At 37.2% G+C, this 12226-nt stretch overlaps 1 protein-coding gene across 1 annotated transcript in view; it reads left to right on the top strand.

The window, feature by feature from the left end:
* Nucleotides 1–12226, top strand: part of TRAPPC9 (trafficking protein particle complex subunit 9) — a 500739-nt gene that overhangs the window by 165384 nt on the left and 323129 nt on the right. The window contains exon 19 of the mRNA XM_013128134.3: nt 5901–6011. Within this exon, the coding sequence (XP_012983588.3) occupies nt 5901–6011 (111 nt within the window). The remainder of the gene's footprint in view (nt 1–5900; nt 6012–12226) is intronic.

A 12226-nucleotide genomic window follows, 5' to 3' on the forward strand; every position in this document is an offset into this window, starting at 1 on the left:
TAGGGAAATGAAATTTACATGATCACTCTGTTTCTCCCTCCCCCTATGGTACATTTTGACTAATTTCAGACAGATTTAGGGAAAAGTTAAATCTATTCCTGCAGACTGGTAACTGGACAGAGAAGAGATACCCTAATTTATGTCTCAGTGAGGAAAGGCAGAAGCAGGAGCTCAGCAATTACCTGCTCTATTCTCTGTGCCAGTTGGCAGGGTTGAGCTCAGGGCCAGCCAAAAGCATTGTGCTATCCTCTGTGGTTGCTGGATAGGCAGCAAAGTTTGGGTGGGTGTAGGATGAGGAGCAGGAATGTGGATATATGGGAATTGAGCCCTTTGTGGTGCAATAGTATTTTTCTGTATAGTCCAGAAGAATCAGCAGAGTGGGTTATTTGGGTTTTGCAGAAATGGGAAACCTTGTAGTAATTGATACTGTTCTCTTAAATGCTTTTAAGTCCTAAGTGTATGGAATTAAACTAAATGATGGCTTAATTTTGTGTGTCTAAATGTGTGATGATACCATGCTATCTCAATAGATACTTTGGAGAAAAAATAACAGCCACAAAACCAAAACACCAAATACAAACTGACTTCTTTTAGATGTGTTTGACCCAAACTTTACTTTAAACAGTTGCTTAGTAATAGCAAAATGATCCACAACCTCTAAAAAGACTGGGAAGCCACTGATTACCCTGCACAGTGTGTGAAACATTGAGTTTGCCACCTTCTCTGAGATGGATGGTAACATCTACTTAAGTAGTCTTAGAGAACTCAAAATCCTCTCAAAATGGATTTTTTTCCCAGTAATTCACCCTTTACCTTTCTCCCTAGCCCACTAAATATTTAGTATAAACCATTACATGGTTGTAGAAAGGCTGGAAAAGGAAGAAATTTTATAAATGTGGGAAAGTCTTTCCCAGTTCCAGGAATCTGTGGCTTATGACTGGTACTTAGAATCATAGTATCATAGAATGGTTTGAGTTGGAAAGGACCTTAGGATCATCCAGTTCCAACACCCTGCCATGAGCAGGGACACCTCACACTAAACCATGTCACTCAGGGCTCTGTTCAACCTGGCCTTGAACACTGCCAGGGATGGAGCATTCACAACTTCCCTGGGCAACCCATTCTAGTGCCTCACCACCCTCACAGTAAAGAACTTTTTCTTTATATCCAATCTAAACTTCACCTGTTTAAGTTTGAACCCATTACCCCTTGTCCTGTCAGTACAGTTTCTAATAAAGAGTCCATCCCCAGCATCCCTATAGTCTCCCTTTAGATAGTCTCTGAGGTCTCCATGTAGCTTCTCTTCTCTAGGCTGAACAGGCATGACTTTCTCAGCCTATCCTGAACCACACAGCTTGGTGTCATCAGCAGACTTGCTGAGGGTGCACTCAATCCCACTGTCCCACTGTATTTTTCAGACAAAAATGTCAGTAAGCCATTATGGGCTATAAATTAATCATCTTTAGATACATTTATTATTTTGAATGTGTTAAGTTTTTTATAAGCTTACACTTTGTTTTAATTAATTATGTATTATGGAGGACAGGTTTAATGGTCTGATATGTACTTAATTACCTTCAAATCCTTAAAAGAAAAGAGATGTTTGTCTATGGTAAAAAGCTTAGTTTAAGTAAGTAACACATTGCTGACTGGACTTATATATAGAAATTCAGCAAAATCATGCTGGATTTCCTTTATCACGTGTGTGAGTATAAATTTGCCTCTCAAATCCCATTTACTGCCACTTTGAGATAGGTTCTTTAATTACTATCTCACCTTCTGTAAGTTCAGCTGTAGTGAAAATTTATATAAATCGTTAATCTGGCTTTCTTGCTCATTCTTTCTTTTCCTTGAATATTCACTTTCACACAGCTTGTAACTCAGCATACACAGTCCAATTGATTTTAGCATTTCTAAGGTCCTTTCCAACCCTAACCATTTAATCATTCTATGATTCTATGTTAAAAAAACCCACAAAAAAAATCATGCTGCTTTTCAGATCTTCAGCACATTCCTCTTCTAGAACTTGAGGGTTTCTTGTTTCCTTTTTAACTTTATTGTAGTGTTTCCTCTAATTTTTCCAGAGCTTCTGCTTTGTCTTGGTTTCCTAACTTGGCTGCGGCTTCCAGTATTGGGAATTTTAATTCAACTGCAGTTTTAATTCAAAGATTCTTGTAACCTTTAATTGTCTTTGGTTTTCATTGCTCTAATTGTGTCTTTGATACTATCTTGTACTTACTCTGAATGTCCAATACTATCTTTTTCTACACTCTTTATGTTACCTTCAACCATTTTATATCTTACTCTTCTAAATTTTCAAGGTCCTGTAATAATTCTCAGACTTCGATTTTTATTTTTTTACTTAGAGATTTTCCTGGAGAATGAACTAAACTTTGAAAAGGAAAGAATGATTTTCCAAACGTGTCTATTTTGTGTAGTGCTTGAAGAGGATGAAATAAATGTCATTCTGATTAATAATTCTCACTGCATAGTCCAGGAGTTCATACTTGGGACTTTTTAGTATTAGCAATGGTGTTTAGTCCTAAGGAGCTGCTGCTTTTATAGGTCCTCTATATTTATGGCATGAATTGTTTTATTGACAAAACTTTGATTCTGCTGCCAGAAGATACTGCACAAGGCTCGAGTGTTATTTTAGGCAATTTTTGGATTTTGCTATGGCATAAATAAGGAATTCCTTCCATATGGAATTTTGTAAACATAGTCGTAGCAGAAGCTGCTCTTGCAGATTATGAACTGAGAGAGGATAGATTTAGATTAGATATAAGGAAGAAATTCTTCCCTGTGAGGGTTCTGAGGCACTGGCACAGGTTGCTCAGAGAATCTGTGGCTGCCCCATCCCTGGCAGTGTTCAAGGCCAGGCTGGACAAAGGGGCTTGGAGCAACCTGGTCTAGTGGAATGTGTCCCTACCTAAGGCAGGGGATTAGAACTGGATGAGCTTTAAGATCCAACCCAATCCATTCTGTGATTCTCTCATAAATTTGTATCTATTGGGGGAGCAGAATTTCTTTTACAGGCTTTATCCCACTCCCCCAGTGATGAGATAGAAGCCAGAGGTTTTTTTTTCTCCCTTTCTTTTTCATTCCTTACTGGTAACAGGATAGCTACAGACTCAGATACTGCTCTTCCGGTTGCTTCTTTCATGTGAACTGTTGAGGATGGGAGTTTCTAATACTAGCTATGACTCCCTATATTTTCTAAATTTTTGAGTTTTGACACGTGCTTCAGGTACTCAGCTACCCTCATGCTGCTTTCTCTCTATTCAGTATTCTTTGGGGTTTTACTCAAAGAGAATGAAAATCCTGAAATGTATATAAAAAAGCCTCCATCCCCACTTCTGCTTCTTACTTTTGCCAAGAGACGTGCCACTGCTTCCAAGGAGTGCTTGCTTGTTGTTTAGTGCCTGACTGCATGTGTCATTGCTATCACTGTTGTGACCTGAACCTTAAACTCCCATACTTGTCCTATGAGTGTTCCAGTCTCAAGGGTATGCAAGCTGGTAGCATAGGTCCTCCTGTATATGCTCTGAAAAGGATGTCTCTTGAGGTTTTTTTTGGAAAAGAGTTGTATTATGAACCAGAGAACCTGTTTCTAAAATAGGAGAGCAGTTCTTAAACTCTTGCTCCTCTTCAGTGTAATTGTCTTAGGAATGGCTGGTGTTTGATTGTAAATTATTATGCAAGAGGATAAATATACTTGGTTGCCTCAGGCACAAAACTGTAGCTTACTTAGTTTGAATATGCATATTTTTGGAAGGATGGCTCTGATGACTCAGCTTACCAACATACTCCTCTTTCTTCCCTTTATGGAAACTTCTGGTTCCCAATGAACTCTCTCAAATTAATGCTGCTTGTGAGTTCTGCTTCTGACACCAACTACAAGATACTTTTCTCTACTTACTGATTCTGATAGCAATTATATGGGATGAGATGATCCATAATCATTGTACAATGGCTGTATTATTTTATACTATAATTCACAATGTCACATAATTTTGTTATATGTGCATTTAAACGTCAGAGACATTTATAGCTAAAGCTAATTTGTAGTGATGCTTAAGGCTGGAATATTTGTTGTTAGCCGTAGAATCATAGACTGGCTTGTGTTGGAAGGGATCTTTAAAGATCATTTAGTTCCAACCATTCCGCCATTCACAGGGACATCTTCCACTAGACCAGATTCCTCAGTCAAAACTCCATCCAACCTTGAACACTTAAGTAGCTTCTTAGGGAGTTTTGAATTTCAGAGTAGACTGATGAAGCAATCTGGTGACATTCAAGTCCAGTCTGGATGTGGTTCTGGTCAACCTGATCTGGTTGAATATGCCCTTATTCATTGCAGGGGATTTGGACTAGGTGACTTTTCAAGGATCCCTTCCAACACAAACTATTCTATGATTTTATTGCAGCTCTGTGATTGTATTTAACATTTCACTTTCTGGTTCCGTTGTTATTTGTGCATACTTCCATAAAGAGAGGTTTAGAAATAAGAATAAAAATGTACCACAAGGTTTTTTCTCTGTGGCTTTATCAGTTTGTTATTTCCTAAGGTGATCAGAAATGTGGTTGTTTTATTAATTTGGAATGTTTCTAAGGAAATTTGTATGTGAAGAATAGTAGCTGCAAAATAAACACTGTGAGAGGTGCCTGTGTTTGCCTCTTTCATACAGAAGAGACAGAGTTGTCTCAGAATAGTTGCTATAATGGAAAAGTACTCGAACTGGCAGCTTGTTTTGGTCTGTAGAGAAACCAGCAATTGTAGTAAATAGAATTTCTCCCTGACACAGGGCAAGGGTTTAAATTTTTGCTTGTAAATTTATTCTTAAAAAGATATTGTCAAGATCATTTGAAATAATAAATCTCTTTCATGTGAATGCTCAGAGAACTGAAAAAATCTGTAGCTTTTTGATAGAAATGAATGAGAATTCAGATGCTATGGGACTTAATATTGGGGAGGTTGTAATTGTCATAGAACTTCTCTTTAGGCTATACACTTCTGTCTAGTATTAGTAAAAATAATATCCAGTTATTAGAAAAGATATTATTTTTCACTAGAATTATTATTTACTAAAAATGCTATTTTATTCAGTGAAAGAGTAAAATACTTTTAATTGGAGAAGCATATAAAATATGTGTGTGAATGTATGGATGTTTCTGCATATGTCAAAGGAGGTGATCCTGCCCCTCTACTCTGCTCTCGTGAGACCTCACATTGAGTTCTGATTTCCTAAACATAAAAAGGACATGGAACTGTTGGAACAAGTCCAGAGGAGGCCATGAGGGACTGGAGCACCTCCCGTATGAAGATAGGCTGAGAAAGTTGGGGCTGTTTAGGCTGGAGAAGAGAAGGCTGTGTGGAGACCTCAGGGTAGCTTCCAGTATCTGAAGGGGGCCTATAAGGATGCTGGGGAGGGACTCTTCGTTAGGGACTGTAGTGATAGGACAAGGGGTAACGGGTACAAACTTAAACAGGGTAAGTTTAGACTGGATATAAGGAAGAAGTTCTTTACTGTAAGGGTGGTGAGGCACTGGAATGGGTTGCCCAGGGAAGCTGTGAATGCTCCATTCCTGGAAGTGTTCAAGGCCATGTTGGACAGAGCCTTGGGTGACATGGTTTAGTGTGAGGTGGCCTTGTCCATTAAAGGGGGGGTTGGAACTTGATCTTGAGGTCCTTTCCAACTCCAACTATTTTACAATTCTATGATTCTGTATACGTGGTCTAGTGGGAGGTGTTCTTACCCTAACCCTTCCAACCCAAACCATTCTATGATTGTGTGATGCATATTTTTATTTATGTATAAATACTAATTCTGATATATGTATAATAATTTTGTGTTGTGTTACTGAAATTGTGCTATTCTTCTTTCCCCCCATCTGAACAGCACTCGGCAATGCCATCTACTTCTAGATGTCTTCAATTCTACAGAACATGAGTTGACTATCAGTGCTAGGAATAACGAAGATTTAATTCTGCATGCTGGGGAGTGTCAGCGGTAAGTGCTTTCCATATTAAAACAGTCCTTGTTTTAACATGATTGTTTATTTATCCATAATTGATGATGTTTGGGACCTGTTTTTTAAACATTGTACACTTGTCAAAGAATATTACAAAGATTTTTACTTTCTCTAAGGGTGCATCAATGAATTCCAGCAGTATTTCAAATGAATTTATTCTGACTATGAATCCAGTAGAACTGAGAATAACAAAATATAGAATAGTTTGTTCTGAGGTATACTGCACAACTTGTCTTTATAGAATGTTTTAATATATTTTTCATGTGCTCTGGATGTAGTTAAAACCTGCTCTCACTGGTTTATTATCCTTTCCCAGTATTAAATAGTCAGTATGTGGTTCCCCAGCTGTTTCATTACTTTTTGTAGAAAGAAAATCGCAGGAAAGAAAAACAGAATTGAAAAAGCAATCACAATTTCAGTGGAAAAAATATTTTACATTAAGTAGGCTGTTTTCTCTATTGGTTTTTATAAATGTGCTATGGTGATGGTAAAGGTCATTTTGTAGCTAAGTATAACCATTATTTGCACGATATATCTACTTAGGTCTCCTGCTGCTGGCTGTACCCTAGGTTGCTTGGGTTATCTCCTTCAATGACCATTACATCTCGATAACACCATTTTGATCTTAAAAAGGTGAAACTGTGACAAAGGAAACATTTCCATTTGCTCATCGGCTATCTCTGCACAGTTCACTTCTTTGGGAGAGTTCTGCTGCAGTTAAATGATGAAATTGATGAGCTTATTTAACGGGAAATACTTTTAAGTCTTCAAATCTTAGTCTGAATAGTAAATTCAAAGTAAACACCTATCAATTGCAGGGAATGCACTTGTCAAAAAGAAATACAGAATAGGCAATGATAGCAGCGCATTTGGAAAGCTTTTTGCTTTAGTCACTCGAAAAGCACAACCACGACAAATACATTGACTCAAAGCAAAGCTGAATATTCTCAATTTTCCTTTATCAAGGAATGAACAAAAATATGAGTAACATACAGTGCTTGTTCCTTTTAGTTAGAAAGAATTGCCTTTTTCTCTCTTTTTTTTTTTTTTTATAAAGCAGTCTATATACTCACCCGAATGTTCATGCTCTTACCTGTTTTGCAGTTAAAATTGGTTTGCACTTTTGGTTTTATGCCTCTTGGTATTTCACATCATTTTTTGTAGTTGATAAACTCTGAAATTTTTCACTCTGAGTTTTTTGGACAATGTGTAACGAATAGAAGTAACGCTACAGTAAGGTTATAAGATTACTTTGCGTCTCCTGGATTGAATTACTTTTATTTTCCTGTGGTTTTAAGAATTTCAGTTTTAATATCCTTAAATCATTATATTGCAATGGATATAAACCCTTTCAATAAGTTTTTTGAAACAGTCATTTATCAAGGCTGATTGTGTATTTGTTGCAATCATTTAAACCTTTTAAAGTTAGTGATTTTTATTCTTAGTGCAAATTGTTTCATTGTTTGACTCTTGGTTAGAAATTGCATGGGATTTCTTATCAGTTCTAAACACTTTTGTTACGTACTTCTTAAATGAGTGTTTTTAATTGTAGTGGTGTATATATAGCTTCTGTGTATACTAGAGTTTTTATTCTGATTTTGATCAGAAATTGAGTTTTGATTCTGATGGATCTGCTACAGAAACATAGCGGGAACTTACACTGGGCCTTAAAAATGAGCTTTCCTCTTCTAGCGAAGGGCTTTGGATTATTTTACCAAAAGAAAAAAGAAATTAAAAATCAGAAATCTTCCCCTTTTTTGAGCAATGGTTCCAGACTTTTCCTTTTTAACATAGTACAGTCATTCTCAGCAGCTTGCTTTTGTTTTCAGTCCAAATACACAGTGCTTGTCCACAAGGCCTACTCATAGATTCTCCTTTTATCATATTTTTTCCCTTGGGGATCGATTTTTCTTAATATCTGATTAATATTTAAAGAAAGACTCTGAAGTTCAGGCTTTTTCCCCCTTCCCTGTACCTTCTGGATTCCATCCTTGTTCTTAATGTTTTTCTCATTCCACTTTTTTTGCCAGCTTTGGTCGCGCTGGCTTCCTTTTGTAATTTACACTCCTTCCATTCATCACCATCATTTTGAAATCTCCTGTCCTGACAAAGTGTAGATAGCAGGAAATTGTTTTCTTCATTTCTGTGTTTATTGCTGCAGACTAGATGTGTTTTCATATTCTCTGCCTACAGACCTACGAAGAGGGATAATTCTGCATCCTGCTTATGCTTGCCTCTTTGCTTCCTACTTTGTATGTTTAGAAAGTGAAGTAACTTGGAAATCTCTGATATGTTGCTTCTCTTTTCTATATTATGGAGCCGTCACTGTAGAATACGAGTTTTGCTCTCTTGTGCCTGGTGAAAGGGAATTTGCAGGGGATTCTTCCATTGCTTTTATGTAAGATAGTGATGGAAGGCTCTGGATGCTACACTTATTAAAGCATTCTCCATAGCATACTTGATTTATAACGAAGGTATACAATTGGCCATGGTGCTGGAAAAGAGGAGGACATGGAATGAGAAATGCCAAGAAAAGTCTAGGATCATCAGCAGATCAGTACTGGCATTGTCAAATCTTGCTGAGTCTGTGCAGGGCAGTCCCTAGTATCAGTCTTATTTGGTATGTTCCAGGCCCCTCCTTTTCTCCAGTTTATTTGTATTTATGTAAAATGGATCAAATGTGTAGAACACTGCACACCCTTTTTTTACATGAAGGACTTCAGTTTGCTTCAGTTAATTGAAAGATAGGATAATAATAGCTGCTACAGTAAAACTGCATGCAGTATGAAAAAATGGCATTATACAATTAAGGAAAAGTGACATTCTCTAGGTTGTTAAAATGCTAACTGGAAAATATATGCCTCTTTTTGTACAGTCAGATTATTCCACTGACTAGTGAAGATTATAATTTTAGCTCTCAGAAAACCTTTAGCTTACAATTTACTGTAATTTTAAAGCTATTGATTGGGAATGTTTCATGGGTGCATTATAACTGTTCTCAGAAGCAATGCTATTTTTCCTCTATTTTTAGAATACAGGAACACATGCTTGGCTCCCTGTTGTTTTAGGGTAAGAAATGATAATTTGGGTTTAGAAATCATTTTGTTCATTAATTTTTCTGTCTTTTATTGTTCTATGTTCTGCAGACATACAAATGGAAAGGATCAGCCTTTCATTTTTTCCCTGTATCCTAAGATGTTAATTAACTATGAATTGATCTTCATACTGCCCTTTTTGTTTTCCATATGCTTTGAAATGTTCCTTTGTGGGAGAAGTAGTGATACATTTTGCTTTGAGCTCTTTTCAGAAGATTGGGTGGAGAAGAGAGAACTAAGACTCATTTGGAGGAGAGAAGAAAGGCAATTTGCTCTCCCTCTCCTGTGAGGTTGAATGTTGAATAAAAGAGTGGTGCAAGAAAGTTCATTACAAAGCTAGGCTAAAAATCAAGTTAGTTTTTGCTGCTTTACATCTGCAGTAGTCTTTTTTTTTAAGCTTTGATTTACACGAGAAAATACATTGGACAGCTGTTGTCCTGACAAAAGGTTGTCAGAGAAGTTACTCTGCTGAATTGCGTCTGCTGTGAGTGATGCCGAGATGTTGGTAATGCCTTCAGTTAGTTACAAATACGTTTGATATACCACACTGTGATGTCAACAAGTGTTGTTAATCTGTGCAGGTGAATATAATTCACATGATGATGAGGGAAGCAAGTACTGTGAGGGTGCGGAGGCACTGGTGCAGGGTGCCCAGAGAGCTGTGGCTGCCCCATCCCTGGCAGTTCAAGGCCAGGCTGGACACAGGAGCTTGGAGCAACCTGGTCTGAGGGAAGGTGTCCCATTGCAGGGGTTTGGAACTAGATGAGTTTTAAGGTCCTTTCCAACCCAAACCATTCCAAGATTCTGTGGTGATAAGGTTCGGTGATACACGTCATGAGAAAGTTCAGCCTTCAGATATTTTTCTAGATTAGTGAGGTCACTTGCCTCCAAAGCTGTTTCTTGAAGCAGTCATATTACATGCTGTTGAAGTTTCTTTGCTGTGAACGTAGGAATGTTTTGAATGAAATCAGCAGAGAAACTAAACTTATCACAGTGATGTGGCATTCAACATGTTGTTCTGAAAGGGATGTTAACAAAAAAGTGTTGCCACTAGCAGTGATTTTAATTTATTGAAAATCTTAGATATGGTAATTATTGTGTTTCTTACTTGATTATCAAATCATTAAAATTTATTTTCATGACAACCCTCATTTATGCGTAAATCACTTCATAATTTATGGTAATAGATATTATCTCATTATGTGCCCCAGGATATCTTATTTTGTAAAACATACCCTGCACTGCCTTTACATTTCCATTCTGTGCACGGTGTGTCTGGCGTTCATGAGTGGCAAACATCATCATCACTGGAAGATTTATCATGGTGATGGTCTGAGTAGATCAATCCTCTCATCTATCCTTGTGGTACCACACAACTGAGTTGTGAATGTCTTCCTTGTCGATGAGACTCCAGAGTTGGTGGCCGTAGATGTAAAACTGTTACAGTTTAAAGTTTTCAGACTCTTTTGACCTTGGTGTGAGAATCAGAGGGATTAAAGCTTGAGGCTGGAGTGAGGAGTTAAGAAATCAAGAGCAAACAGGACCTGGGTAAGAACAGGGTCAAGCAGTGTCAGTCATGAGGATTGTAAAGTATTTCTTAATGATTCAGACATCTTCCCCATGACAAAAAGAGCTTCTCCACTAGATGCTGGAATACCATCTAAAATATTCTGAGAGCTGTGTTTCCTTGAGAATAATAAGTAGCCCCAAAGTTCCAGGCAGGTGCATCACTGGTACAGACCTGGTGTACTGCAGTATCTGCGGTATTAGTTAACACTGCCTATACATATTGAAAACATTTTGCAAGAAGTCCTCTTCCAAAGGGTATGACAATTATAAACACTGCCCCTTTTTAAACCGAAGTTCCCTTAATAAATTTATTGTCCCTATGTAAGTAAATCACGATTGTGATTTCTCATAGCTGCCAAGTCAGTGCCTAATTTGTGTGTTTGTTTATGACAAGGCATGTTATGTTGTCTGTATGAGAGATTAATGATTTTTTCCTTACACTGCTGTTACAGTTTATGCTTTAAAGACAAAGCTGCTCTGACTAAGGCTTTATGTGCTGTCATTGAGAGAAAATAAAATTTCACAGCAATTTCTCTGGGTCTTCATGTTAAATCCATGGCAAGCTGAAAGCTTCTGAGATACCTTCAAGTCAAACAAGTAGTACTAAAAGTTGTATTAACTAAAACATGAAAATCACCTGCTGTTTTCAGGGTAATTGTCTTTGTTTTGTCCTAATTTTTTAAATACACATCTAATTTTTTTAAGGCTTGCCATTTTTTACTAATAACCAAATCAGTTTTTAAATATATACTACATAATTTTGACTGAATAATTAGTTATTTTTAGCAAAGAAATTGGAAAGGATATGTTTGGGTAGGGAAAGGTGATTTATCTAGCACTGGTCAGATCCACAGTATGGTCCAGTTCTAATGTTCATATACATTACAAAGCACTACGAAAATATTGGGGAAGTTACAGAAGGAATATGCAAGAAATCTGCACTGGCAAAGTAATAAACAATGTAAAATAAAGATAAAAATCAATAGAAGGAATAATGAAGAGAAATGTCAGTTTGGGACTGCTTTATAGTTAGACCACTCAAGAAATTTCTTTGAAGAAAAGGGTCATGCTTGCAGTGAGAATTTAGTCCGGATGCTCTTTTGAGGTCACTTCCAAACTTAGCTCTTCTTTGATTCTGATTCTTTGGTGAAGTGTAAAGGAATGTGATTGCTTGTGGTTGGAAGTCTTCAGTGTGGGTGTACTGCAGAAACCCAAAACAGGATAGGCAAAGAGAATAAGAAGTAAGAATTATGAAAGTCCATTCTGCGCACACTGCTATAAGAGGAGATCAAGTGGTAGAAGACACACATAATTGATGAAAATAACATGGATGTTGAATTCAGTTTGATAAGCACATTAAAATTTGAAAGGGATTATTAAAGTATTCTGTAAAGTTGGGTGGATACAAGGACTCTCTTTAATGGCTAAGGGAGGTGAGGACACCAAGAAAAATTGAGGTTTCAGCTGTCTATGAATACAGATAGAAATGAAGAGGTTTCCAAGCCTCAGGCATCATCAGAGTGTTCAGC

Source organism: Melopsittacus undulatus, chromosome 1, assembly GCF_012275295.1.
Source record: "Melopsittacus undulatus isolate bMelUnd1 chromosome 1, bMelUnd1.mat.Z, whole genome shotgun sequence".
Taxonomy (NCBI): domain Eukaryota; kingdom Metazoa; phylum Chordata; class Aves; order Psittaciformes; family Psittaculidae; genus Melopsittacus; species Melopsittacus undulatus.